Raw genomic sequence first — 25365 nt, forward strand, 5'->3', positions numbered from 1 at the left:
TGTCGTGCTTCACTCTGTGCCCTCTGCATGTCCCAGCATTTTTCATATCATGACTGGAGGTAACTTGCTGTGACAAAGACTTAATTGAACTGAATGGGAGCAAACTGAATTGCACGAGGAGAGGCTGGTTCAAAGAATGACGCCGAGAGGAATGTGATCCAGTGCATCTCTGAGGCTGTGAGTCACAGCCAGCCGTACAGCCGGCAGCCGAAGACAGTCGCTCAGTTTGATGTTAACTTGATTCTCCTCCGGCGGTGGCTGTCACCTCTTGGTATCCCTCTGTAGCAGGAGCTCAGATCAGTGGGGTATCTGAGGGCCTGTCGTTCTGCTCTCCATCACAGCCGCCGCAGCTCGCTCTAGGACACAGGTAGCAAAGCTGTAGCGCTAACTGAATGCTTGGAGATTTATGTTGCTGGCAGTGCTGGTTGCTGATGGTGCGTCGTGGTGGCTTGCTCTTTGCTTATGGCCATGCTTTGCAGTTGATAGTTGAGAATTAGTCTAAACATACCATCTGTGTGTCTTCAAGTTGGTGTTTGTCACTCTTTTATGACTTTCACTCTCTAGAAAATGGTAAAGACAGTTCCAAAATACCAAAATTGAAAAAGGAGTGATCTCCAATTTCTCCAAAGTTGTTCATCATTTTATGACCTTATGACAAATCCAAGTTTAGTCAATAAGTATTGTTATTTCAGTCTAGGTGTACCTAGATCTGGGTTATAAATCACTCTAATATTGATATTATGATGAACAGTTGATTATCAACTTGGGTTTTATCACTGTAATTCGAGCTGAATTTAATAGTTAATTGCAACTATTTTGTTAATTAAGTCAGGACATTTCTTAGCAATAGTGCCAGACAAATGGTTCCAACTCCTCAAATATGAATATTTTCAGGTTTTCTTTGTCTGCTATGACAAGTAACTGAATGTCTTTGTGTTTTGGACAGTTTGAAGGCATAAACTCTCTGAAATGGACTTTTTTGTGTGCCAGTTTCAAACATAAATACAGTTTGAATACAATTTTAATTTTACAGTTTAAAAGATCATTTGACAAGTACTTTTTTAGCATAATAACATCGAAGCCAAACATGTTTTCATCTTGATGCATTTTAGACAATATATGCAGCGATATCTGATAATATTGGGCAACATAGATATGTAGATTCATTGATAGTGAAAATAATTAGCTAACTGAAGCCCTAGTTCTAATATTGAGACACAGAGTATGTTGTATGCAGTAGAAGGTGTAGATGACGCCTACATTATATTGTTGTAGTGATGTCAAAGTATTTCTATTAACATAGCACAATGTTCCAGTTTGTCAATAGTACCCAGTGCTTTCCTCCCGTTAATCCATTCACATACCTATGAACAGCGTAATTTAGAATGAAATGTCACTTCCGTAAGATGTTGCTGTACCACAGAGTCGTACTTTCGCCAAAGTCAAGAGGGGCACAGAGAAGCACTAACAATAAGTGACTTGAATCAGATGGCACTGTGGCTTTTCTTAGCCATATCTCTCCTAGCCATTTTATTAACACAAGCCGTGCATCACTTGTAGGTCAATGAATCAGATAGCTTGCAGTAGCCAGCCTGATATTTCTATCAGCAATATTGCCAGTACAAGCCACATATCATTGCAAGTTGATTATCTCGGTTAGCCGTCAGGGACAAGTGGCGTCTCTCTGTATTAGAGCGACTTCCTATTCGAGCGGGGCCACGGGCGGCCAGCTCACACATGTCTGTCCCGAGGCTGTGGTGATGGGCTCAGATGATCAGCTGAAGGCCCTGATGGTTGAGTCAGAGGTGATCCTGACTGGCCTTGAGTGATGAGTGTTGGAGCTCAGACTCCTGGTGGTTTGTTAATGAGCTGAGACAGAGGCACGCACGGAAAAAACGACATACTGCAAAGAAGGAAAGTTTAACTGGATGAGATCGGAGAGGAAGTCACGCTGCATCAAAGAGATGTGGATTTTAGTTAATTCAAGTGCTAATCAAATACGGTGATTTAAATGTTTTTGTGTTTCTCTTTGCAGGGAGCTGTACGTTTGATGAGGGCTTCTCTCAGTGTGATTACCAGCAGGATCCCTATGATGACTTTGACTGGACGCACATCAACACACAGGAAGTGCCGTATGTCTCACCAGACCTCCCACAAGGTGAGATTTGAATTCCTTTCTTCTGTCTTTATCATCCATCTCACATTGGGAAAAAGCAGAAAAGTACATTTACTCACGTAGCATCCTTATTTTTGGCACAATCGTATAATACTGTCTTTTACCTCTAGTCTACTACAATTCAGACGGAATTTCACACACATCCATGCACTGATAGCAGCGGCTGCCATGCAAGGTGTCAACCATTTTTATTCTGCTGCAACCATTTTTCTAAAACAAAATTGTCATACAGTCCCATAATGATTTCCTACCTGATGAAGGGTTAATAGAGTCGAGATGATATTGTGAATCATAATAATTTCACATTGGTCAATGCCCAATATTAAGCTTCAGAACACTGCAATATTATTTAAAGCCATATCACCCAGTCCTGATAAGCTTATAGAAAATGAAATATAATGTTAAAGATTAAACTAATGTTGCCTCGTCACTTCTCCTGAGTTGGCAGCAGTCCCACCGAAGATACATTTCACCTCTAAACTTCTCAGATGGTTTCATTTAAATAACTGCTTGAGTGAAAGTTTGCTTAAGTGGAAATTAGTGGTGCAGAACTTTGTTTTCTCTTTTTGTTCCATTCATCATTTCAGGGAACCTCCAGATGTATTGTGTGACCCTCTGTAGGGTACTCAATCCCTAGGGTTGGAACCACTGGACTCAAATTTCTGATTAGTGTTTAAAAAGACAGAACAAGCTCCACTTCGACCAGCTACTGCAGGAACATGTTGCATACTGATGCGTCAGTAATGCAGGGGTCATTTTCCTGCAAAACTTAGACTTAAATTATGATGCTTTAAGTACATGTGTGGGTTTACTTAAGTAGGAGTTTGAATGCAGGAATTTTACTTGCAATGGAGTATTTTTGCATTCATACATTTTTACCTTCATATGATTTTTTTTTTGTATTGGTACTTATACTGAAATTAAGGATCTGTCTCCTCTCCTCTCCTCTCCTCTCCTCTCCTCTCCTCTCCTCTTTAATCAGTTGTTTTTTTTTTCACCACGATGATGATGAAGGGGAAATTAAATCTTTCTGCCTCGGGGCTGAGGGTCTAATTAACAGAATATGAGGTCATTAATCAACAGCAGGGAACAGGGAAGGTTGCCTACTTTACAATGTTAAAAGCAAAATGTTATAACAATAACCAGCTCTGCAGTGTTGAGACAGTATCGGACTCTACCAAATCAAAACCACAGAGTAAGAATGTTGACGGGTGTGTGAAGAATGGAGCTAACCACAGTGATGAAACCATGTAAAAATGTATAAACCACAAACATGCCTTAGTTTTTCCTTTCGCTTCCCGCTCCTTTCCTTTCCTTTCCTTTCCTTTCCTCTCCTTTCCTTTCCTTTCCTTTCCTTTCCTTTCCTTTCCTTTCCTTTCCTTTCCTTTCCTTTCCTTTCCTTTCCTTTCCTTTCCTTTCACCTCTCTCCTTAACTTATCCATATCTACTCTCCTCTCGATGTCTGTTGTGGAAGATTATGACTTTGTTGCCATGACAATGTGATGCCATTATTTATCTGTCATGCTTATCATCATGACAACCCAGCCTCGCTGACATTTAGAGAAAGGTTCAGTTCAACACCAGCTCTTTATACTTTCCACACAAACAGACACACACACATTTCTTCCTAAAATTTGTGTGTGTATGTGTGTGCCCCCTGTCTGGTGCGTGTGGTCTTGTCTGATGGTACAGAGCCAAAGTCTTGATTTAGTATTGTTAATACCAAGCGGTGTCTCTATGCAGAGTGGGCAGAGTTGGCAGTTTGAGGAGGTTAAATACCTTGCCCAAGAGCGCAGAGGTAATGCCTGGAATTAGCATAGCATTAACGCCTGTGGAAGCTTGTGGAATGAGCAGGGGCAGGGGGGGTGGCAGGCCAGGTTAATGGTTTGGAGATGTTGATTGCTAAAGGGGAGTTCAGAGCGTTGCCTAAAGGTACGGGAGCATGAACTGACATTTGATGTGTTAATAATGCCAGCGGGGTGTGGGACACCGATGTGGTGGCTGGAAAACGAGGTTGCTGGAGGGGGATTACAGATACAGCACTTGGATAGGTTTTGTATTTGGAAGAAATAGTAGGGAATGGGTGAGGGGTTGAGTTGGTGGCCTAAATGCCTTAATGTCTATTATTAGCTCTGTTGTTTTCTCAGACAATCCTCGCCACCAGTAATTTAGAAGTACTCTGCTCTGGCTAGATGCAGTCTCCCTGAGGGCATGGCATGATTTAAAGCACAGCCACTAAAGCTTGGCTTTTGACCCTTGAAAACAAAGAGATACCTACCCCCTTCATTTAAAGGGGGTTGTTATGAGTATTTGGCCTTTGGGAGTAAGTTTACTTAGCTGATTCGTAGTTCAGAGGGTTATACATTGTCAGAGGTATTGGCAGAAGAAAAGAAGTCATCCAAGGGGCTTACGCTGAACCGTTTCAGAGTCATTGGATTGCTAAGCCAACAATCACACTTTTGTTCTTTATAACCCACACTGATTTGTCACAGTTGCTAATCACCATTTACGCTCAAGGCAGTATTGAGTGTGGAGGGATGGTTTGGCAGTTTTCGTAATAGAGATAAAACTATTCTATGTAATCTCTCCGGGGGTTGATGTTGGCACTAGCCGCCATGGCAGGGTCTAGATGCTACACTGGCAACGTGTGTTGCGCCAGTTGAACATTCATGGGCTGGGGCTCTGTGGCTCAGTGGACTGAAGCAGATACTCTTGACTCATAATGTTGTCAGCCAGTACCACTCTAAACCTATTTGGCATGCCATTGCTCTGCGTCTCTGTCTTTCCTCTTGGTCCTCTTTCCACTGTGTAATGTTGAATTAGGGAGGAGAAAACCGGCATTTAAAGTTCAGTAGAGCTGCTCTTAACACAAACTATACACCCTTAAAATGACCAACATATGAAAGCTTTCTCAGATAGTCTTTGTAGGACTTAAACAATAAGCTTTACAAATTATATAATTGCATTTGATTGTGGTTAAAATTAAATTGCAAACCATAAATATATTTGTTTAATATTAAGATTGTGAAGCCATTTATCTGTGGACCACACACTTTAAATGATCAGTTAATCAAAATAAGTTAGGTAAGGAGAAATTAAGCATTTAAATCATTTTCCAAGCAAAAATGCCCCCAAAAAACAATCCCAGATAACAACCTCTGAAATGTGATCATTCACAGCTATTTCTATGTCTTATGTGGTAGTCTAGTAAATCAGCCATCTTGGGTTAGAAACTGTTGGTTGTATCAAACAAGATATTTGAAGATTGGTCTTGTTGATCTGTGTCTAAGGATAACATATGATACATTGTATGGTCATGACAGTTTGATGTACCTCGTTCGTCTAGGAATATGTGTCATATGTAAGCATATGTTTAAGTCTCTTGAATTTCATATGATACCTTATCAAACCGTACCATACTGTACTAGACTGTATCATATCGTACTGTAACGTATTGCATTGTACCATATCATACTGTACTGAACCATACCATATTGTGGCATTGTATCGGATCAAACTGTATTGTACTGTATCCTATCGTATTATAAGATGCTGATAACTGAGAACTGATAAATTATCAATTAATTGATAAAATTGTCTGCAGTTAACTAATAATAACTAACAATAATTAAGAGCACATTTTGAATTGTAGATCAGTTTGCTCTGATAAGAAATCAGAAAATGAAATTAGAATTCTGACATGTTGTACCTCCTAAGCATTTTGTTTAGATTCGTGTTACATTTGTACAAAGTAGATGTATTTGTACAATGTATAATAACAAATTTTAATCAGTAAGGATGATTTAAACTATTAAAAGATTATCAGCTTGGCTTTTAGCCTTTATTTCAATGGGGCAGCGTAAATCAGACAGGAAAGATGAGAGGGAGGGGAGGACATGCAGCAAAGGGCCAGAGACTCTATACGTTGGTCGCATTCCCCTATCTTATCTTAATCTTCAAGCATGCGGTCACAATAACACTCACAAAAGTTGGCTGTGAAATTGTGACGAAGAGTAGTGATTGGTTATCTGATAGATCTGAACATCTGAACATGAAATACAAGCTAAGGACGCACAAGCAGTTTGGACCATTCAGTGCTTTAAGAATAAATACAATTATCTTAAAATCTGTTCAATATTTGACTTGTGTTCGTGACGTGCAGCCATTAAACTACATGGTGAGTCTTGTTTCTTTATTGTGGACCAGCTGCATGTTTTCTTTTTTCTTTTACTGCCAAATCGTTGGCAGCCCATCCCACTTAATTTGGTTGGTACCGTAAAATGTTCAAAGTGAAACCCTCCCATTAGGCTGTTAGTGTTTTGCTGAAGAATATGGTCCTCTGTCTTCCGCACTACTGCCACTGCTACTACTACTGCTGCTGTTGTTGTTGTTATGTGACATATCTAGGTCTTAAGGCTGTAACGCCGGTATTTTTAGCCTCATCGTTATATTTTATCATCATTCTATTAGCGGCCATTTTAGACTTTGGCAGTTCAGATACATCAGCCATTTTAGAAACTGGCAGTCTTCAGGTGTCAGATGTTCTTGGCAGCACAAGATCTTCTTACTTAGCATGGGTGTTGCATCAGTTTCATGTACCATCAATCTTTTATTGCTCATATTTTCCAATGCTATTTTTGTCTCTAATTACTCTAATGAGATGTTATTACTGTTTAGTCCTTCTAGGTTTTGAATAATTGTTCAACATTATTTTGGACATTACTGATAGCCCTTTTTACCAAATATTACTCAGCTATTTTTACCTATACCTAATCCACTTGTTCTCATGATTTTGCTGCAGGCACTGAGGTGCTAAAGGTTATATTTTTGCTATGTTTGTGTGTGTTGTGACATATCTGGGTCTCTGACTGATCAGAGTATTTTTAGCTGGCACACCATCTTGGCAGCCATCTTAAAGGCACTTTGCTCACGTCACCATCTGAGCATCAGTGCCAGAAATGAAGGAAGAGGAGTGACATCCATCATGGGTTTATTTTGGATGGATTTAGATTACAAATTTGGTGATAGAGTATGGTCCTGGCCTAGTCTTGTTTTTTTCAGTCTGGCTGGAGTCCAGTTTGGACGTTCTCATTTTCTGTCTTGTTGGTGACATTCAGAACAAGGAAGTAGGATTATTCTAATACTGCGGTGGCTGAAAAGTAGAAGTAAGTGTGGGTGTGGATACAGTGGTGGGATGGTTGTGGCAGAGGAAGAGAAGAGAGGAAGGGCCTATCCAGTAACTAGGATGCAGGATTTGGTCATGTGTCCCTCAGCTCTTGTTTGTGTGCACTAGTCGAAAGCCTGTTATGTTCTGCTGTGTTCTGCAGAGGAAAGTGTTTTCTCTCAGTGGATTAGCTAAACAATAAGCGGTAATCACTATTGTTCTCAAGCTCATTGTATAGAGCATATTGTGATGGAGCAATATGCAAATAGAATTAATGGAGGGCAGTGTTTGTTTAACTGGAGTACAGATATTGTGTTGTATTGTTTCACATTGAATACGATTCATTTATCATATTTTTGTCTTGTCTTCTTTTCTGATCTCTTCTATTGTACTGTATCTGCACTGTTTCTGTTTTTTCTTTTTTGTTTTCTTCTACTCCACTCTGTTCCGTTTTATTCTGTTCTGCTCCATTTTTTAATGTTCTATTCTGCTCTTTCCTGTTCTACCAGGTTCTGTTCTGTTATATTCAGTTCAGTTCTACTGCATTCTGTTCTACTCAGTCTCTTGTTCCCTTCTAATCTACTAAGGGGTGCAACTAACAATGACAACTAACAATTGTATTATTTTTTTCATTGTCATCATTTTTCAATTCATTATTATTATTATTATTATTATTATCATTATTATTATTATTATTATTGTAAGTTCTACTAATCAGTTAATCAATCAATTGTTTCAGCACGGGTTCTATTCAGTTCTGTTCTACAAATTGAATTAAGCACTATCATGGCTACCTTTGCTCTGTTTGTGAAGAGCTAATATGAGATTATCACATCACATTTCATCATATTTCACTGGGACAACATCTGGTTGAAGTCTGAGCTGATTACTGAAACATCTGGATGGGCTGACTGACTGTCCTGTCAGCACACTCAGATTATGTATCATCTCGAGCTCGATTTCCTGCAGTCACTACTGTAGGTATAAGGTATAGTACTGAGTAGTGAGGCATAAGTACCTGAAGCACATTTAGCATCAGCAGTGAAAGAAAACGTTCTTCTGTCATATTAAAAGAACAAAACTAATAGTTGCATGAAGGTGACATTTGGCTAGTGTGGCTGAGGAGCTTGTGCAAACTGCGACGACTGGTGTCAACATGGCTGCCTTATTAATCACAGACTGGCTTTATTTGGTCAGGTTTTAGAGTATAAACAGGGACAGGAAAAAAAGAAACGGTGGTGCCAGAAAGAATAATTTCATAAGAACATGAAATGAGGAATGTAAAAGAAAGAACCTTCTCTTCTCTTCTCTTCTCTTCTCTTCTCTTCTCTTCTCTTCTCTTCTCTTCTCTTCTCTTCTCTTCTCTTCTCCTCTCTTCTCTTCTCTTCTCTTCTCTTCTCTTCTCTTCTCTTCTCTTCTCTTCTCTTCTCTTCTCTTCTCTTCTCTTCCTGTGTTTATTTGTTGCTGGCTTGCAGAGAAACAGCCCTGCAATCACAAAGGAGAAGCAAATGACACAGTTGTAAGAAGAAGGGGTTGTTTTATGTGTCTGGGGGGGAATGATGACTGTTTTTTTGTTTTTTTTTTTCCTACTGTAAGCCCAAGAGGAATGAGAGAAACAGAAGCAAGTGAAAACATGTAATCATAAAGGGAAAGAATAAAGGCTCTTTTGGGGGTTTTACTCCCATGACAAGAAACTCACTGCTTGAAAGTGTATATGTCAAAGAGAGAGGGCCAAATTCAGAGACTGGAGTTTAGTCTATAATTGACTGGACTCACAATGTTGTCACAAGAGAATACCTGTAATATACCAGGGACTACAATACACAGAGATGTGTATGTAGTTAGACTGACTATCAGAAAGAAAAAGAAAGAGCTAGGGTGTGTGTGTGTGTGTGTGTGTGTGTGTGTGTGTGTGTGTGTGTGTGTGTTTTTATATATATATATATATATATATATATATATATATACACACACACACACACACACACATATCAGTATGGATTATATTTAAACTACACAGTAGCAAAGACAGCTGGTTTACTCATGTAGGTACTTGTAACACAGGCAGTGGGCATACAGCCGACTCTCTGGCAAGTCCAGTCATAACACTAACTATCCCCTCAGAGGGCACCATTGCTAGTCTGTTCAAGCAGTGAATTTCAGCAGGTATGTGGTGTGCAGGCACACACAGCTGCAATCAACAATTAGCTCATTTACAGGTCAGGCCGATTCAAATTAAAAAATCCTATTAGTTTATTCTTTCTTTCTTAAATCTCTTAAAGCCCTGTCCTCGTCTCTGCTTCCAGGTTCTTACATGTACGTGGATGTCTCTCAGTATGATCCTGGGGAGAAGGCCAGGTTTCAGCTCCCAGTTATGAAGGAGAACGACACTCACTGTATCGACTTCAACTATCTGCTCACCAGCCCTGACGGCTCCAGCCCTGGCACCCTCAACGTCCTGGTTAAGGTGACGAGAATAAATACAATAAAGCAGAATATGACACAGTCATTTATTTGTCTTCGACTGGTTTTACTGGTTCAGTTTACATGATACCGTGTTAGTTTTGAGATTAAACAAGACAATATGAATTCCTTTACTAGCCTCAACAAAGCAGTTTACCCTTGTTGAGGCAAAGTTTAACTCACACCAAAAACCAACTCTAGATGAGTTAAATCTGTTTGTCATAATAACATATGGTAAACAGAGAATTTTCAATTAAAACAAAACAAAGCAGGACCTTGGGGAAAAGTGGTCTGGATTTTGTAAAATGCAACCACAAATTATGCAGCTAGTATGAATCAAAGGATGATATTACTGGTTCCACCATATCCTGTCTCTGAGAAGCAGGAGAGTATCGTGTGTGAAGAGCCATTGTAGGACAATATGACAAATCAATGTCAGTGGAAAATTACTTTAAAAAAAATTCCAAGGCTGCAATTATCCTCAATATCGCTTTATCTGCTGATGATTTCTGCATTTACCATTTACTCGATTTATATTTAATGTTGAAAATTTTCGCATATTGGGAAGAATTATCATCATGTCTTCAAATAGCTTCTTTTGCCTGAAACACAAAGAATCTTAATTTACTGTTATGAACGACAAAGAAAAGCTGTGAATCCTGTTTCCAGTTTTTTTTTTTGCTTGAAAAATGACTGAATTAATTATCAAAATGGCCGGGTTCTACTTTTATAATCGATCAGTCGGCTAATTGTTGCAGTTGTCGTGAAAGCGGTGATGTAGCTGACCCTGACACTGATCATTGTTCTGAGGGACAAGCACAAAAACATGACTTGGAGTGTATTTTTTGTATTATAATCTGTGGCATTATTATTATTTTTGTGTAATTATATACATCTCAGTGTAATAGATAAAATGAGGGAACAAAAAGATCTGAGTGTTGTCTGTCTTCTTTTTTCAATATGTTTGACATTGTGCTCTCTTTGTTATTTGCAGGTAAACAAGGGTCCATTGGCCAACCCTATATGGAACGTGACCTCCTACACTGGTAAAGCCTTGCTTTGAACACCAAATACTCATTTCATAACCAATCCTGACACATTTGTGATTTTAATCGCTGGTGTTGACTCTAATGTTGTCTTTCAGGTAAAGACTGGCTGAAAGCGGAACTCGCCGTCTCCACCTTTTGGCCAAATGAATATCAGGTAACTCCTTAAATTGCGACCAACGGCTGTGTTTAGGCATGATCCCTTTGTCACGTACCAATTACCTTATTTCATGTGATTGCACACACACACACATGCAAACACATACACATGCTGTGAGGCGTGCAGTTGATTTATTTGTGTTGACTGAGGCTCAGGAGGTGACGATTAGGCTACAAAGAAACTGAGAAAAAAAATGAAGTGGGTGTGCGTTGGCATGCATGGGCGTGTGTCACCACGCTGGACATTGATATTGTCACTGATGTTGTGTCTTGTTTGATGGCATGATCCCAAAACCTTGAACTTTATCATGACAGAGGTAGAAATATCACTGCAGGACCGAGTCATTCAGCTGAAAATGTGTATTTTTAGATTTTTTTTCTTCTCAATCTTAATTTATGACAGTCAGTAAGTGTAATCTGTGCGTGTATGTGTTGGCTGGTGGTGACAGATATGTGCATGTTCAGTGATAGCTTGTCCTAGCAGGCGTACACAAACACTGATCATGTTAACACACACAGCCTGGGGACCCTCTTATATTACTGTAAGGCGAAGTGTGAAAGCATCCTCCAAATGGCCCATCTGGAGCCCAACTGGCCCTCAGTGACTACAGGAGGAGATCACCAGCATGAAACGCGTGTGTCAACATGTTTTAATTGAACATAATCATCCGGGTTTGCTGAGGCTTATGAAGGTTTTTCAGGCTATGAAACAGGTTATTGGATTTGAGATTATGAAGCTATTTTTTCATGTTCAAACATGTTTCTGTGTTAGCACTTTAGCTTGAGTTGTAATGAGACTGCTTTCACCAGGGGAGGACAAGGCACATGCGGACTTGTGTGTGATGTGCACACACACACATATACACACACACACACACACACACACCCATGCAGCACTATATACTGTAGGTAGATCTTACAACGATAATCTTTATTTCTTCTTTATTTTGAATCAAAGTTGAAAATAACTTTCAGTTGATGAGTTCCTTGACTTTCACCAGACTGAATTGCAGTTACCCAGAAAATTAATTGATAACTATTTTGATAATTGATTAACCTTTTCATTGCAAAACATTTGATTGTTTTAAACTATCAATCACATTTCAGTTTTGTTTGTTTGTTGGTTTTTTTGTCATAGATGTCAGTGAATGTAATATGTTGGGTTTGAGTTGAGCAATAACAATAGCTTACAACATAGACAATACCATACTACAGTAAAAAAATATTTAAATTCAGTTGGCAGCAAGTAAATTATCAATGTTAAGACCCTTTGCATTCTGTGATACATGAATCTTATGGTGGTCATCTCAGAGGAGATAGAATTTCGATCAGGCAGCTGTCAGACGCACTGACTGACTGGTGTCATCACTGTGAGGCAGGATTACTGATCGCTCTGGTTTAAAAGTTCTCACATCCGCAAAGCAACTCTAGGACATTGAAGTCTGAGGACTGACACATAATCACTCCACAGCAGGGGTGGACGACAGCGTACATCCTCCTATCAAGCGATCACATATATCACTTTGATGTATGCATCAAGTGTTTAATAAATGGACGGGCAGGGACCGTTTATAGTTGAATCCTCTCAGTCATGAGAAGTGTCAGCTGGGTTTACACACCTGCTTTCTCTAAATGCATTGTAATCTAAACTCTACAAGAAAACAAACTGAGCAATGAAATGCATTCAGCCTGCAGTGACCCCAGGCACAGAGGGAGTTCATTTAAAATCCACTTTCTCCAGTGCATGATCATTAGCAGAGCAATAGACCTGAAACTGAGTCACAGAAATGAGACTTGAAAGCAACAATAAAATAGACACTTGGACATATTCATGTGAAATTTCAGCCAATTCTCAGCTAGGTCAGTGGCCTCATGCTTCTAAATTTGACACTGTAACTAGTTTAAAGAGAGAGAAAGAGCCAGGGTGGCTGGGTGAGTCAACAGCACTTCCCATCTAAGTTTGCATCCCGTTTTGACAAAGAGAGAAGAGTGATTTGTTGTTAATTTATGTAACATAAGTAAGTAAACGTTCATAAATGACACAAGTGATGTCACCTACATAAGTTGGTTATTTTAACCCAAAGTATGATCTTTTCCTTACCCTAACCAAGTAGTTCTTTGTGCCTAAACCAAACCAAACTGTGACAGTTTAGTTGCATAATCATTTTTGATTCGAATATAATAGTCATTCAGAGACCTAAAAGACAAGGAACTTACAAATCGTGAGACTTTCATTGGACTTTGTGACTTGAAAAAAAGCTGTAATTTTTCAGATTATGAAGTGAATATTTTCATATATATTGACTTTCCACAAAGACTACATTTATACATCTGCACACATACGTAGATGGGCACACAAAGGATGAGAGTTCATGAGGTCATGTTATGGCTGCCAAGACAAACGTGATTATAATAAAAAGTAACGATTGGCCGGCCTGAGAGACAGGCAGACAGACAGGCGGGCCGCTCTTCAGACAGACAGAGATGAAGGTATTAAAAGTCAACTGATGTCTTTCTGCTGTGCTCCGCAGTGAGCTATGAGTGAAAGATGATAGGAGAGAGAGACAAGATAGATTGGGAGGGGAGGGAGACAGAGAGGGGGAGAGTGTGACAAGCAGGGGATGATAAGCTATGGGTAAACAGTTCACGGCAGATTTCCTCTTACAGGTGATGAATGACAACAACTGCTCACCCCCTCGCACTCTTTCTCCCTCCGTCTCTCTTCTTGATAGCGACCTCCTCTGCTCTGTTCATTACAGAGCTCCTCTCTGAGTAAACACTGTTAGAAAACATAGATGGCAAGTGAGAGACAGAAGGAGAGGAGCTGGAGGAGAGAAATGCCCAGAAAGAAGAGGAAAAAACAGGTGGAGGGGGTTGGAGGGCTGTGGTCAATGAGGAGGGTGGGAAGAAGATATGTTAGTGAGTGTGAGTTGAGCACTGAGATGGTGGTAAATGTAAGCACATGTTGCACTATTAAGACTCAATCTATAAAATGTAGAGAAGCGGATCGGGAATGGAAACAAGGGCCATAATTTTATCACCCACTCCACATTTTGCTGCTTTCCTCTTGTTTTTTTCCATTTATTATAGAAGGAAACAAGTCATTGCTTCTTCTGTGGTGTCTTTCCTTGGCTGTATGAAATAATGATGTAACTTTCAGGTCTAAGAAGTGAAATACTAATACTGAAGTGCCTTAAACCTGCCTTTTTCTTCTCATGGCCAGCAGGGGATGACACCACTGGTTTCAAAAAGAAGTCTGATTTGTATTTAAGCTTATGAGGAAATGACCCTACTTCGTACTCCTCCGTAAACAGTTTTCTAATAAGCTTGTGGTCTAAATCGCTAGTTTCAAGTCACATTCAGTACAACATGATGTTAATCAAGTAAATTATTGTCAGATTACAATCAAATCGATGAAAAAGCAAACAAATGTAGTCTATTAAACAATGGATGACATCATAGTGGGTTTACAAAGTGGTCTTTTGAGCTAAATGCTATATGAGCACACTAATAATGTTCTTCATCAAAACCAGCCGCTGTTTAATATAGGTGTACAGATAATCGAACAGGTAATTTTTCCATGTTCACTATCTTAGTGAAATAATATCGAGCAGACAAAGTCAAATCAGTCCAGTAGTTTTTGAGATATTTCAGTCTGGACCAGTAGTGGACAGACTTTGCCATCCCTAGAGCCAACATTGCAACACTGGGCTGTTTTTCACTCTTAGAATGAACTTCTCAGCAGCCTCAGAATGAAGATTCATATTTTACTCGTGGAAGAAACACTTGTTTTACAAAGAAAGAAGTAGCAGAGAAGAAATGGAATGACAACAGAATAAGGAAAAGACAGAGAGGTATGGGATGAGAAAGGAAAGGAAAACAAATAGATTCTCTCATTCTCTACCTTAGCGCATTCGGTTTCATTACTGATAATCATTTCTGTGGCAGCCATTTTATGTGTACAAAAGGAGATTACTATGATCCAACAGGAAGTATCTCATTTATCCTGCCTGGCTTGTTGGCCAGAATGTATAAACCCAGCAGCAGTCAGGATGGCAGCTTTGTATTTATCCAGTTTAATGCACATCAGTGGCGGCTGTCACTGACTTTCTATCTATCCTGTGACAACTTAGATTAGATCCATCACTTTGACAGCAAAGTTAAATGGCAGTAGTTTTACTTTGTTGCTTCCAGTTCACTCAGTATGCATCTAAAAAAACTTGGTCCAGAGGCATGGCTTCTCATTTCACACAATGCTACCAAGGTTAGATGATTTAACCGTGCTTTATAGGATTTTCAAGTGTATGCCAGTCGTTTGTAGGCTATGTGTTATAGTTACACAAAAACACCAAAGCAGGCAGGAGGACGGCGCGAAAAAAACAGGGTTCAAGTCCGACATGGGGCCCTTTGCTGAATATCATCCCCTCTCGTTCTCTCTTGTTTCCTGTCATATCTCAAGCTTCCCTAAAAAAAAAGAAAAAAAAGAAAGAAAGACGAGGACACAGGCAACATTTGAAGGAAAAACATGAGGAGAAAACGGGGAACAGTCAAGAAGCGTTAGACTGACGTGAGGACAGAGGAAAAGATGGGCTTAAATACACAAGGGAGTGAAGACTAATAAGAGACAAGTGGGACTAATCAAATAAAAAAGTCACAAAAACAGAGATCAGAAGTGGAAAGTGACACAGATATATAGATATATAATCTTCAAAGAGAACAAAACAGGAAATGAAATTTAACTACATCAGTCGTGTATGTTGGAGTTTTTCATGTCGTTGGATTTTGTCTTTTCTACATTTTGAATATTTAAGTTGTCAGTTAAGTAATAGCACATCCTGGAGTCACATTGAGTTTTTTCAAGGTGCTCTTTGGATAGGAATACATGAAGACATACAAATCAAAAAGAAAAGTCCAAGGCACTCTCTCTTAAACAATTACATTTATTTTTTGTAATGGCATGTGCATGGTCAGACCTTCATTTCAGCATCAAGCAACTGTCAGGAAGACATTCATTGATCTCTTCTATGTTCAATTTCACAAGCATTATTTACCAAAAAATTTTAAAACACTCAGTGGCAGAAATTTGAACCAATAAAACAAAAAAAAATATAGAAAGGGTAAACTGAAATCTTGGATAGGTGGTTACAGATGATGGATGGACGGATGGTAAACAAATATCTTGATCGCAAAAAATACCTGATAAAAAAAAAAAAAAGATAATTCAGCTATGTAACATAGATAACAATGGCGACATCAATGGCTAAATCTCTCTTTCTTTCCTCAGGTCATATTCGAAGCCGAGGTTTCGGACAGCAAGGCCGGCTTCATCGCCATTGACGACATTCAGGTGCTCAGCTACCCGTGCGGTGAGTCATTAGCATGCCAGCAATTAGTCGTAGTTCACTGAATAGACGCTGATAGCTTTGGCCACTAATTAGACTGTACCTGGGATGGTTTCCTTTTGCAGTCGAATGGGCAGATAAGTGGGAAGGTGACACAGGAGAGAAGGGATGCAGGGAGGGAAGAAAGATGAGTCGTAGAGAAAAATGAGAGAAATAAAAAAAAAAGGGAGAGAGAAACAGCAAAGAAGAGGGGATAGGAGAGACTGAAGCGGGAAATGAGACAGTATTAGGGCAATCATAGGGAGAGGAGTTTCTGACCACTCAGCACTTTCTCTCTCCCTATAACGCACATGCACACACACGGTCGCACACACCCACCGAGTGAACAGTGGCTGTCTTGTCTCATACTGACAGGAAAGAGATGAGGACTGCGATCCAGTTTTAAATTCTCGCTACGTCTCAAGTCTTCGTCTCTCCTTTGCTCGAGTGTATCCTTACTCCTAGAGGCCAGAAAAGAGTTGTGACGACAAACTGTTACTGTTAACGGAGGGGTCTGTTAATCGAGAGCCATAGGCGAGTATCTGGACGGTCCCCATGAGAAAGGAAACAGCTCCTTTCTGTCTTGGAGCAGAAGGACAATTTTGTTTCTTAATAGATTCTATCGATTACAAGTCATCAAAATGAACTGTTTCCCACCATCCTCCTGTACAGGTTGTGGGGTCTTGCTGCTCCTGTCGTCCCTGTCGTTGTCAGATGTTAGAGATTTGCCTCTGAAAGACATTGATTTTGTTGATAAAGTGACCTGCAATTTGAGAAAATATAAAAAGCAGAGCCCCTGGTCCTTTAAAGGCAGAGGAGCAAGTATATGAAACTAGTACTTAGTCTCCACAGTGGATGCATTCATTCTCACAGCTGCATTTCTGGACACACACAAGTTTGTGTGTGGCTGGGTATGGGTGTGTGTGTGTGTGTGTGTGTGTGTGTGTGTGTGTGTGTGTGTGTGTGTTTTTCATTCACCATAGTAACTGCTATCTATGATTGCAATCACCTCCCCAGAATAAAAATGTCATAGCCGACCTGCATCTTCAGGGTCTAAAAGGCTTATTTCATATCTTAGCATAGTAGTTAAGAATTGGGAGCGATGTGAATTACATATACAGGATGAGACGTTGATGTTAGCTCCCAGTGGCAATGCAGCACCGTGCTCCGGTTTCATCTGACTGCGGTAAAATCTAATCGCAGTAATAATGAACATGTTCCTCAGGGTTAGGAAATGTCCTGAAATGTATAGTCTGTTTGCGATAACCTGACCTGTTTGTATAACTCCCTCTGGCTCTGTCACCTCCAAACAGATAAATAAAATGAAACCACACTTATTTTAAAGTACATATAACCTTGCTGCAATCTAATGTCCTTCATTTGTTTGTCTGCTGCAGATAAATCCCCTCATTTCCTGCGTCTTGGGGATGTGGAGGTGAATGCCGGACAGAATGCCACATTTCAGTGCATCGCTACAGGACGGGACACATCGAACAATAAACTCTGGCTACAGGTACATGCATGTACAAACACTCACTGAAATGCAAATCATATCATAATTTACTGCTGTTGTGTAATAATAAAATATAAACAAAATCCACACAGCTTTATTACTTGAGAGGTAAATGAGAGCATTTGGTTCTTTTGAGTGAACCAAGCCTTAAATTTAGAGAGAAAGCGTGATGTTTAATGTAATGCTGAATAATGTGAACTATAGTAAAGTAATAACTACAACCTACATATTTACATGCCAAGGATATGATGGTGTCAAAATAGGCAAACACAAAGAAACAAAACATTGTTTCTCAATGTGAGACCCTCAGCATTTGTACGTCTAGCATTATAGTGTATTACACACACACACACACGCATACACACACGCACACTCACACACACACACACACACACACACACACACTCCAGGCCATACATCCCACCAGTTAATGTGATTAAGAGTTTAATAGCTGCTGATTTCATTATGGCTCTATTGTAGTCATGACCTTCAGACCCGCTGTCAGTGAGGCAGAGGGGAGGTGTGTGTGTTTGTGTGTGTGTCTATGTGTGCCTTGTGACCTTGAGCAAGGCAGTCAACTCGCTAACAGCCTCTGCAGCACCTGATCTGTCTCTGTGTGTTTGTCTGTGATCCAGAGGAGAAATGGAGAGGATATCCCTGTGGCTCTGACCAAAAACATCAACCACAGACGGTTCGCAGCCTCCTTCCACCTCAAAGAAGTCACTAATCAGGACCAAGATCTGTACCGCTGCGTCACCCAATCAGAGCGCGGCTCCGGGGTGTCTAACTTTGCGGGGCTAATTGTCAGAGGTGAGGGTTTGAAATGATCTTAAAGGTTATTTGATTGTCTTGTATTTCCTCCTGTTTTCTTCAGTTCTTCTTTACTATTTGATTTCTAATGAATTTGAATTGTTCTTCATGCTGCATTAGATCACTAAGTCCCGCCTCCTAGTTACTGTTGCAAAACCGGTACACGAAACCGGTTTCTCATTTATAGCTATCGACTGCCAGGTTACTACTGTATGTAGTAAGTTAGTAGGGGAACATGATAACGTTTGCAGCTAGCAGACAAACACACTGTTTAATCTTTTCCCTACACTTTTGCTCATCTGTTTTTCATTTTGGACGTACATAACATAACATAATTACTTGACTGTATGGTAGCCATATTCTTCTCAGGTAAATGCTAGGTTACTATTTTATATTGTAAGCTAGTAGGAAGACAGGCTAACATTTGCAGCGAGCAGACATACACGCTTTTTAGGTTAAATCCATTCTTGCCATGCTCATATGTTTTTGTTTTTTGTTTTGGAAAGGGAAAATCAAATAGTAAAAAAATACAAATAAAATAAGAATCCACCCTTCAATGCCTGGCGAAGGTTCCTAAACTAATATTGAATAGTCACTGCTGCAGGGGCTTATATAATCAGTCCTGACCCTGCAGTTGACCAAAGTTATTCTCCAGATTTATATATTCTGTTTTATAGATAACGTGGTGTTGTGTTTAACTTTTGAAATGTCAAATGTCTTTCCAATCAAATCCACTTGCACTGTGTCTGACTGATAAAATGTAAGTCACTAACACAATATAGACTAATGAGGAGGGTTTGTGTGTGTGTGTATACTGAAATGTGTGTTCCAGTTTTGTGTTTGTATGTGTGTGTCTGTGTGTGTATATGTGCACGCTTGCGTGGGTGTGAAGCGGTTGCATTAGTGTCTGTGTGCACATGTGTATGCTGTCAATGAGTGTGTGTGTGTGTGTGTGTGTGTGTGTGTGTGTGTGTGTGTGTGTGTGTGTGTGTGTGTGTGTGTGTGTGTGTGTGTGTGTGTGTGTGTGTGAATGGAAACTGCGCATGCTCCAGCTGTCATGTGCAGCTGACATGTGGTTAATAAGGTGTCACCAATGTGTGTTTGAGACGGGATGCTTTATTCATTCACATCCAATAGCTTACATATTCAATTCATCTCCCAGAGAGAGAGAGAGGCAGGGGGAGAGAGAGGATCACGGCGAGAGAGATTCAGGAAGAATGATACAGGAGTGACAAAAAGGAGGGGGGAAAAAATGGCAGACGGAGGAGGAGTGAGCAAAGAGTAAAGTGAAGATGGTGAAAGAAAGTTAAATGTAAATAGTCTGCTCATTATCCTGAGAATATCCATATCAGAATCAGGAATATGTCTGAATATGTAAACAGCTGAGCAGAGTTATGTTTATTATTCTGCATAAGAGACGGCAGAGGAGAAAGATATGAGAAATCAAAGTGAGCACCATGAATATGAATTTTTAGCTGGTGTGGCTCAGATAATGGGGCTCTTCTGTCCGGTTTTGGGGTTCAGCTTTCTCAGCAAGACACTATCACTGCCAAGGTTAGGGATACAACTCCCTGCTGGGAAGGAATAGCTTTGTTTATTCTTCGGTCAAGTGAAGATAGTGGTTTTGTTAGCGCTGCTTTCTCTGTTGGACCTTGCTGATATAGTAAGAATACATAAGTGCCTAATGTTTATTTATCAAGAAATATCTCTTTTGAATATGAGAAGGCAAAGAGGGAAAGGACGTGAGGAATTCGCACAGCAGGAGACATGTGTCTAAACATGAATGGGACCAATCTACATATATGAAATTAGATTCAGGTTCAAGATGGGCACCGTGTGTTTCATAGCCAGGCTTCGTCTTGAAAACCAGCTACTTTCACAATCTGTGGGAAGATGCTTTTTGAGCTCTGAGGGATATTGGTGATTATGAATATTGATCCAGGGTCTGGTTGTTAGAAAGATATCACAATAAAGGAATAAGGATGACTGCATGTATGAATGTAGAAAGAGAAGAGCCTCATGTTTATTTATTAGAAATATCAGATGGGAGATGAGAGCTTGAGAGAAATCAGAGGAACAGGGAATATGTTTATTTCTCTTCTTGAAAAGTATGCATGTTGGAGATTTGAGGTTCCTGCAGGACACTGACGACCATGAATATGGACAGAATTTTGCTGCATTATTAATATTTTTACTCTGAATATTTTACTTTTTAATACCTATTTGTGATGAAATATAAGAGAGAAGAGGGGCTGAACAGGGAAATGGAAGAAGTGCCAAAATATGAGTTGTATATATTTAAAATGTTTTGGCAGGAGGGAGGTAACATGGGTTTCATTTTCAGAGCCTGAAAAGTGGCCTGCTGGGTAGTGTGAGATTGCCTCGGTGCAGGCTCGCACAGGCCTCGTCTATTGATATTTACAATATGTAGATGACAGAGATGTGCCAATATCATCTTCCTCTGTGTGTGCTGGAACTGTCAAAAATCAGAGAAAATAAGATCATTTTGTAGAGACAGAGGTGCATCATGGGAGCATGAGAGGTGTGACATAGGATTCTTAGATATGCTTACACCTACAGTAGATGTTCTTCTCTGTGTCTCGAGCAGAAATATGACAATGAACACATTTGAATAATATTTTTTTTATTAACAAAAAACTTCTTTTGTCCAAAATGAAAATAAATTGAGTCTTTATAAAGACACAAAAAACAGAAAAAATCAATATGTGAGATGCAACATATATGGCTGATTATCGTGTCCAATATTTATTATCGTGTTCTACATTTATTTTTCTGATAGCCAAGATCAGTATGTTGGCGATGTGATTGCCGATATCATACATTGACCTACTCTGGCTCTGATGCAGCATGTAATCTGCAAAGTAACAAGTAACTAAAGTCATCAAATAAATGTAGTGAGTAAAAAGTACAATATTTGCCTCCAAAATCTACGTAGTTCCATCACTGACTAGATTACAAATTGGTCGTACAGTTCTAACCTAACCTGACATGGCAGATGTTGTGGTACATAGATACCCCTAGAAAATGTCTGGAAAAGGGCAGACGCTTACAAAAAGTACCTCACAGGTGATTGCACGAACCATCTGTCTATCGCTGTCAATCATGGGCTGACTTCAACCAATCAGATCAATGGCAGAAGAGCAAAAAAACAAACTCTTACCATAGCCAGTCAAGATAATAGCAAAATAAATATATTTTTAGCAGCATTTCTAAACTTATGGTCGCTTCTCTCAATGGGCATAACATCTAAAGCACGGCCACAGCTTGAAGCCACGCACAAATGAGCTCGCAATCCAGCTGCCTGCAAGGGAAAAGCTTTTTGGGACCAGAGGGTTTTCTAGGGTTTTGTTGCCAGCCCTATATTTCAACACTAGATGGACAGATGATGGTGAGTTTTATCGTAGATGATAATCGTTTGTGTGTGTGAGAGACACAAAGAGGTATGAGAGAGGTTCACTGTGTATCTGAGTGTGTGTGTGTGTGTGTGTGTATGTCTGTGTTAGTGTGTGTGTGTCACTTGTGGTTTGGCCAGAGCCAAGCCCTAATAAAGCCTTGCCCTCTGGTTCCTACGGTGACAGAGCGCATCATCACGCCAGCTCGTATCACACTCACACACACACTCTCGTACGCACACACACCATGCCAGCTTGCATTACACACAACCCATGGCCTAAAAAGCTCCTGCAATATTATTGTCACACACATGCACACAAACACACACATATCGGACTGCGGAGGGCACACAACTGACTAGAATTTATACAACTGTCTTAAACCTGTAATGGTCCACTTCTAAAATGTCCCTTTCTCCTTTTAAGCCCAGCACACACAGACACACACATGGTCACTCTAAGTAAAAGTGACAGGTGAAGCTTTAGGCGTTATGCAACTATAGAAAACCTACTACCACTGTTGGCTGTCGATACCACTGAAACACACACACACACTCTGTGGCACACTCTAACACACACTTCCTTCCCTGTCCTGGAGGTCAGATGTCCTCCAGTGAGCTCTGTGGTGATGTCAGCAGCAGTTTGTGAAAACTAAACTTTATTGACAAGGTTGCTGACGATGGACAACAAGAAGAACATGCCTAGTGGGCATCAACAAAATATCTGTCTTTGTTTATGTTGTGTGCATCTTCTTATTTGTTCACTACATCATAAATCTTAAATCTACCAAACCCTCTACTAATGTCGCTGGAGGTTTTTTAATTCCAATATCAGCAAATAGAGTGAGTGACAGTGAAAACAAATTAATCACGCAGACGGGTTAGGTCAGAAACGACATGCATTTGAAGTTTTCCCAGTGTTGATTTGTTTTGTTATTATGATTTACATTTGACCCAAAAAAATGAGAGATGATGAGAAGGTTTGCACACGTGATTAATAATAAAAAAGATGGTGACAACACACCCATTGCAAAAAAACAACACCATTGATGATTTGTTATATTTTTTTAGGTCAACTGTACAAATGACAAGTGATGGAAAAAAATATGAGGAAAAAGAAGAAAAGAAAAAGCATGAACCCGTTCCAGCTCTTGTTTTCTCTGGAGTCATATAATGACCCACTTACATTCCTTACAGTTTCATTTTTTATGTCTATTATTTATCTTTTAGATATTCAATATGTTTTTTAAGTCACACACAAACATGCCTTCAAAGTCAGCGCACAGGCTGCAAGCACACACGTATACTGTTTTGTATGCTTGAATACATTTACCTCTGTGAGTTTGTGCTTCATTTCTTTATTTGTTTCTTAGCTAATCATCAAGTTGTTTACTTTGGTGTTTTTGACGGTGTTGCGAGCTGACATGTTGTTGACGTTGTTGGTTTTCTGAAGTCACTTCAACATTCATTATCTGGATTCAACTCTGTCTGTGTGTGTATGTGAGAGTGTGTGTGTGTGTGTGTGTGTGTGTGTGTGTGTGTGTGTGTGTGTGTGTGTGTGTGTGTGTGTGTGTGTGTGTGTCTTCCACTGCACACACGCATGTGCTGTCAAACTACAGTGTTTTATCTGTTGCTAAAAAGACACTTCCCAGCCTGCACCTCTCTGACAGCACACACACACACACACACACACACACAGAAATACAAACACACACAAAGAGAAAAAGAGGTGACAGCAATGCGAGATATAACTATTAAAAGAACAACACGCACAGTAACACACATGCACATGCACAAATTGGATTGCAAAAGCTACACATTTTTCCCTTTTTTTAATCTTTATGCTGATAGCAGCAATGCCTGTTTCTGTCTGAGAATGTATCTGTGAGAGATAAAATCTGTATGATTTACTGTATGTGAGATGGACCCCAGTGTGTGTGTGGCGTGTGTGTGTTTGTGATTAATTCATGTGTTGATCTGTGTGTGTGTTTAAATGTGTCAGCCAGATAAATCTTTGATGCAGCGTGTTTCATGGTTGTGTGTGTGTTGTGCTTTCGGCTTGTCAATCACAGATGTGTGACAGTTCGCTCTGATCTGAATGACTGGCCCTGAACCATCACACATCCATCACACATTTACATACAAGTATATGCACACAATATTTATTCACTGAGCATTCTGGTTTTCTGGGATGTGGAACAATATCAAGATATACAAGGGCAATCAAATTATATTTCAAATAAACATGTCATTGCTCATTTATTTGATAAGATAAAATATACATTATTGTCCCCAAGGGGAAATTTGATTGGGCAGTAGTTCTTCATACAACTACAATCAACTTAAACAGTGAGTAACTGACAAGACAGCACAGTGGTAATCAAGACGGTGATACCCAAAACATTCTGTAGCTTATTTAGAATTAGTGTTACACTTACTGAAATAAAGTCACATCCAAGCAGATAAAGGTGCCTTTTCATTTTTTTTAAATTTTTTTTTTGCTCAGCCTGTAACACACATATATGAGCAGCCGTAGATAGAGAAGTAGACAATTTAGAGAACATTTTGTCACTCCTAAAATTTATTTTCACCATCATCAGCATCCCTGATCCGGGCAGCATAATGTGCCCCAAAAAAAAAACAGTCAAAGATGTCCGCTTTAGATTGCAGTTTGCAAGAAATTACTAACTTAAGCTCCTTTAAGGGCCCACACACACAAAAACGACTTCAAAGAAAGAGTGACATCTGTTTTCAAGCTGCAGTTGAACGGACCACAAAGACCACAGCTGATAGCCAGCTAACTTGTACGTTCTGCGCCCGCATGAGAGAAAATTACTCTCAGTAGCACCAAGTGGCAGTAGTCTATTCGTCAGTAGAAAGGGGAAACCTGAAGACTCAGAATTGCAGACATACAAATCATTGTTTTCATTAAGCAGCGTTTGTCTACCATTTCCACAGCATTCTTGATGATATATCCAATTCTTTTGGTTGTGGAAGAATAAAGGAGGTGAAAAACAAGGAGAAACTGCACTAAAAATGTGAAATAATGTATGCTACAGGAACAGGCTCAAGGGGTTTTCACCCCTTACTTGTGCACTGATTTACTTAGCTGAACAGCCAATCAGACTGGCAGGGTCCGCCACCAACAATACTTAGTAGGATGAAAACCCCCCGGCTAGTGCCAACAGTGTGGGACATAGATGCTAACTGAGACACACTAATCACACTAATCTGATGCAAA

The 25365-nt window shown here is 39.8% G+C and overlaps 1 protein-coding gene across 18 annotated transcripts in view; it reads left to right on the plus strand.

The window, feature by feature from the left end:
• ptprk (protein tyrosine phosphatase receptor type K) overlaps positions 1–25365 on the plus strand; it is a 117739-nt gene that overhangs the window by 43453 nt on the left and 48921 nt on the right. For all 18 annotated transcript variants that reach the window (XM_037086215.1, XM_037086218.1, XM_037086224.1 and 15 more), the window contains 7 exons: positions 2036–2158; positions 9647–9807; positions 10798–10849; positions 10948–11006; positions 16293–16374; positions 17787–17902; positions 18538–18712. In XM_037086215.1, coding sequence (XP_036942110.1) covers positions 2036–2158; positions 9647–9807; positions 10798–10849; positions 10948–11006; positions 16293–16374; positions 17787–17902; positions 18538–18712 — 768 coding nt within the window. The remainder of the gene's footprint in view (positions 1–2035; positions 2159–9646; positions 9808–10797; positions 10850–10947; positions 11007–16292; positions 16375–17786; positions 17903–18537; positions 18713–25365) is intronic.

This window comes from Acanthopagrus latus, chromosome 22, assembly GCF_904848185.1.
Source record: "Acanthopagrus latus isolate v.2019 chromosome 22, fAcaLat1.1, whole genome shotgun sequence".
Classification (NCBI taxonomy): domain Eukaryota; kingdom Metazoa; phylum Chordata; class Actinopteri; order Spariformes; family Sparidae; genus Acanthopagrus; species Acanthopagrus latus.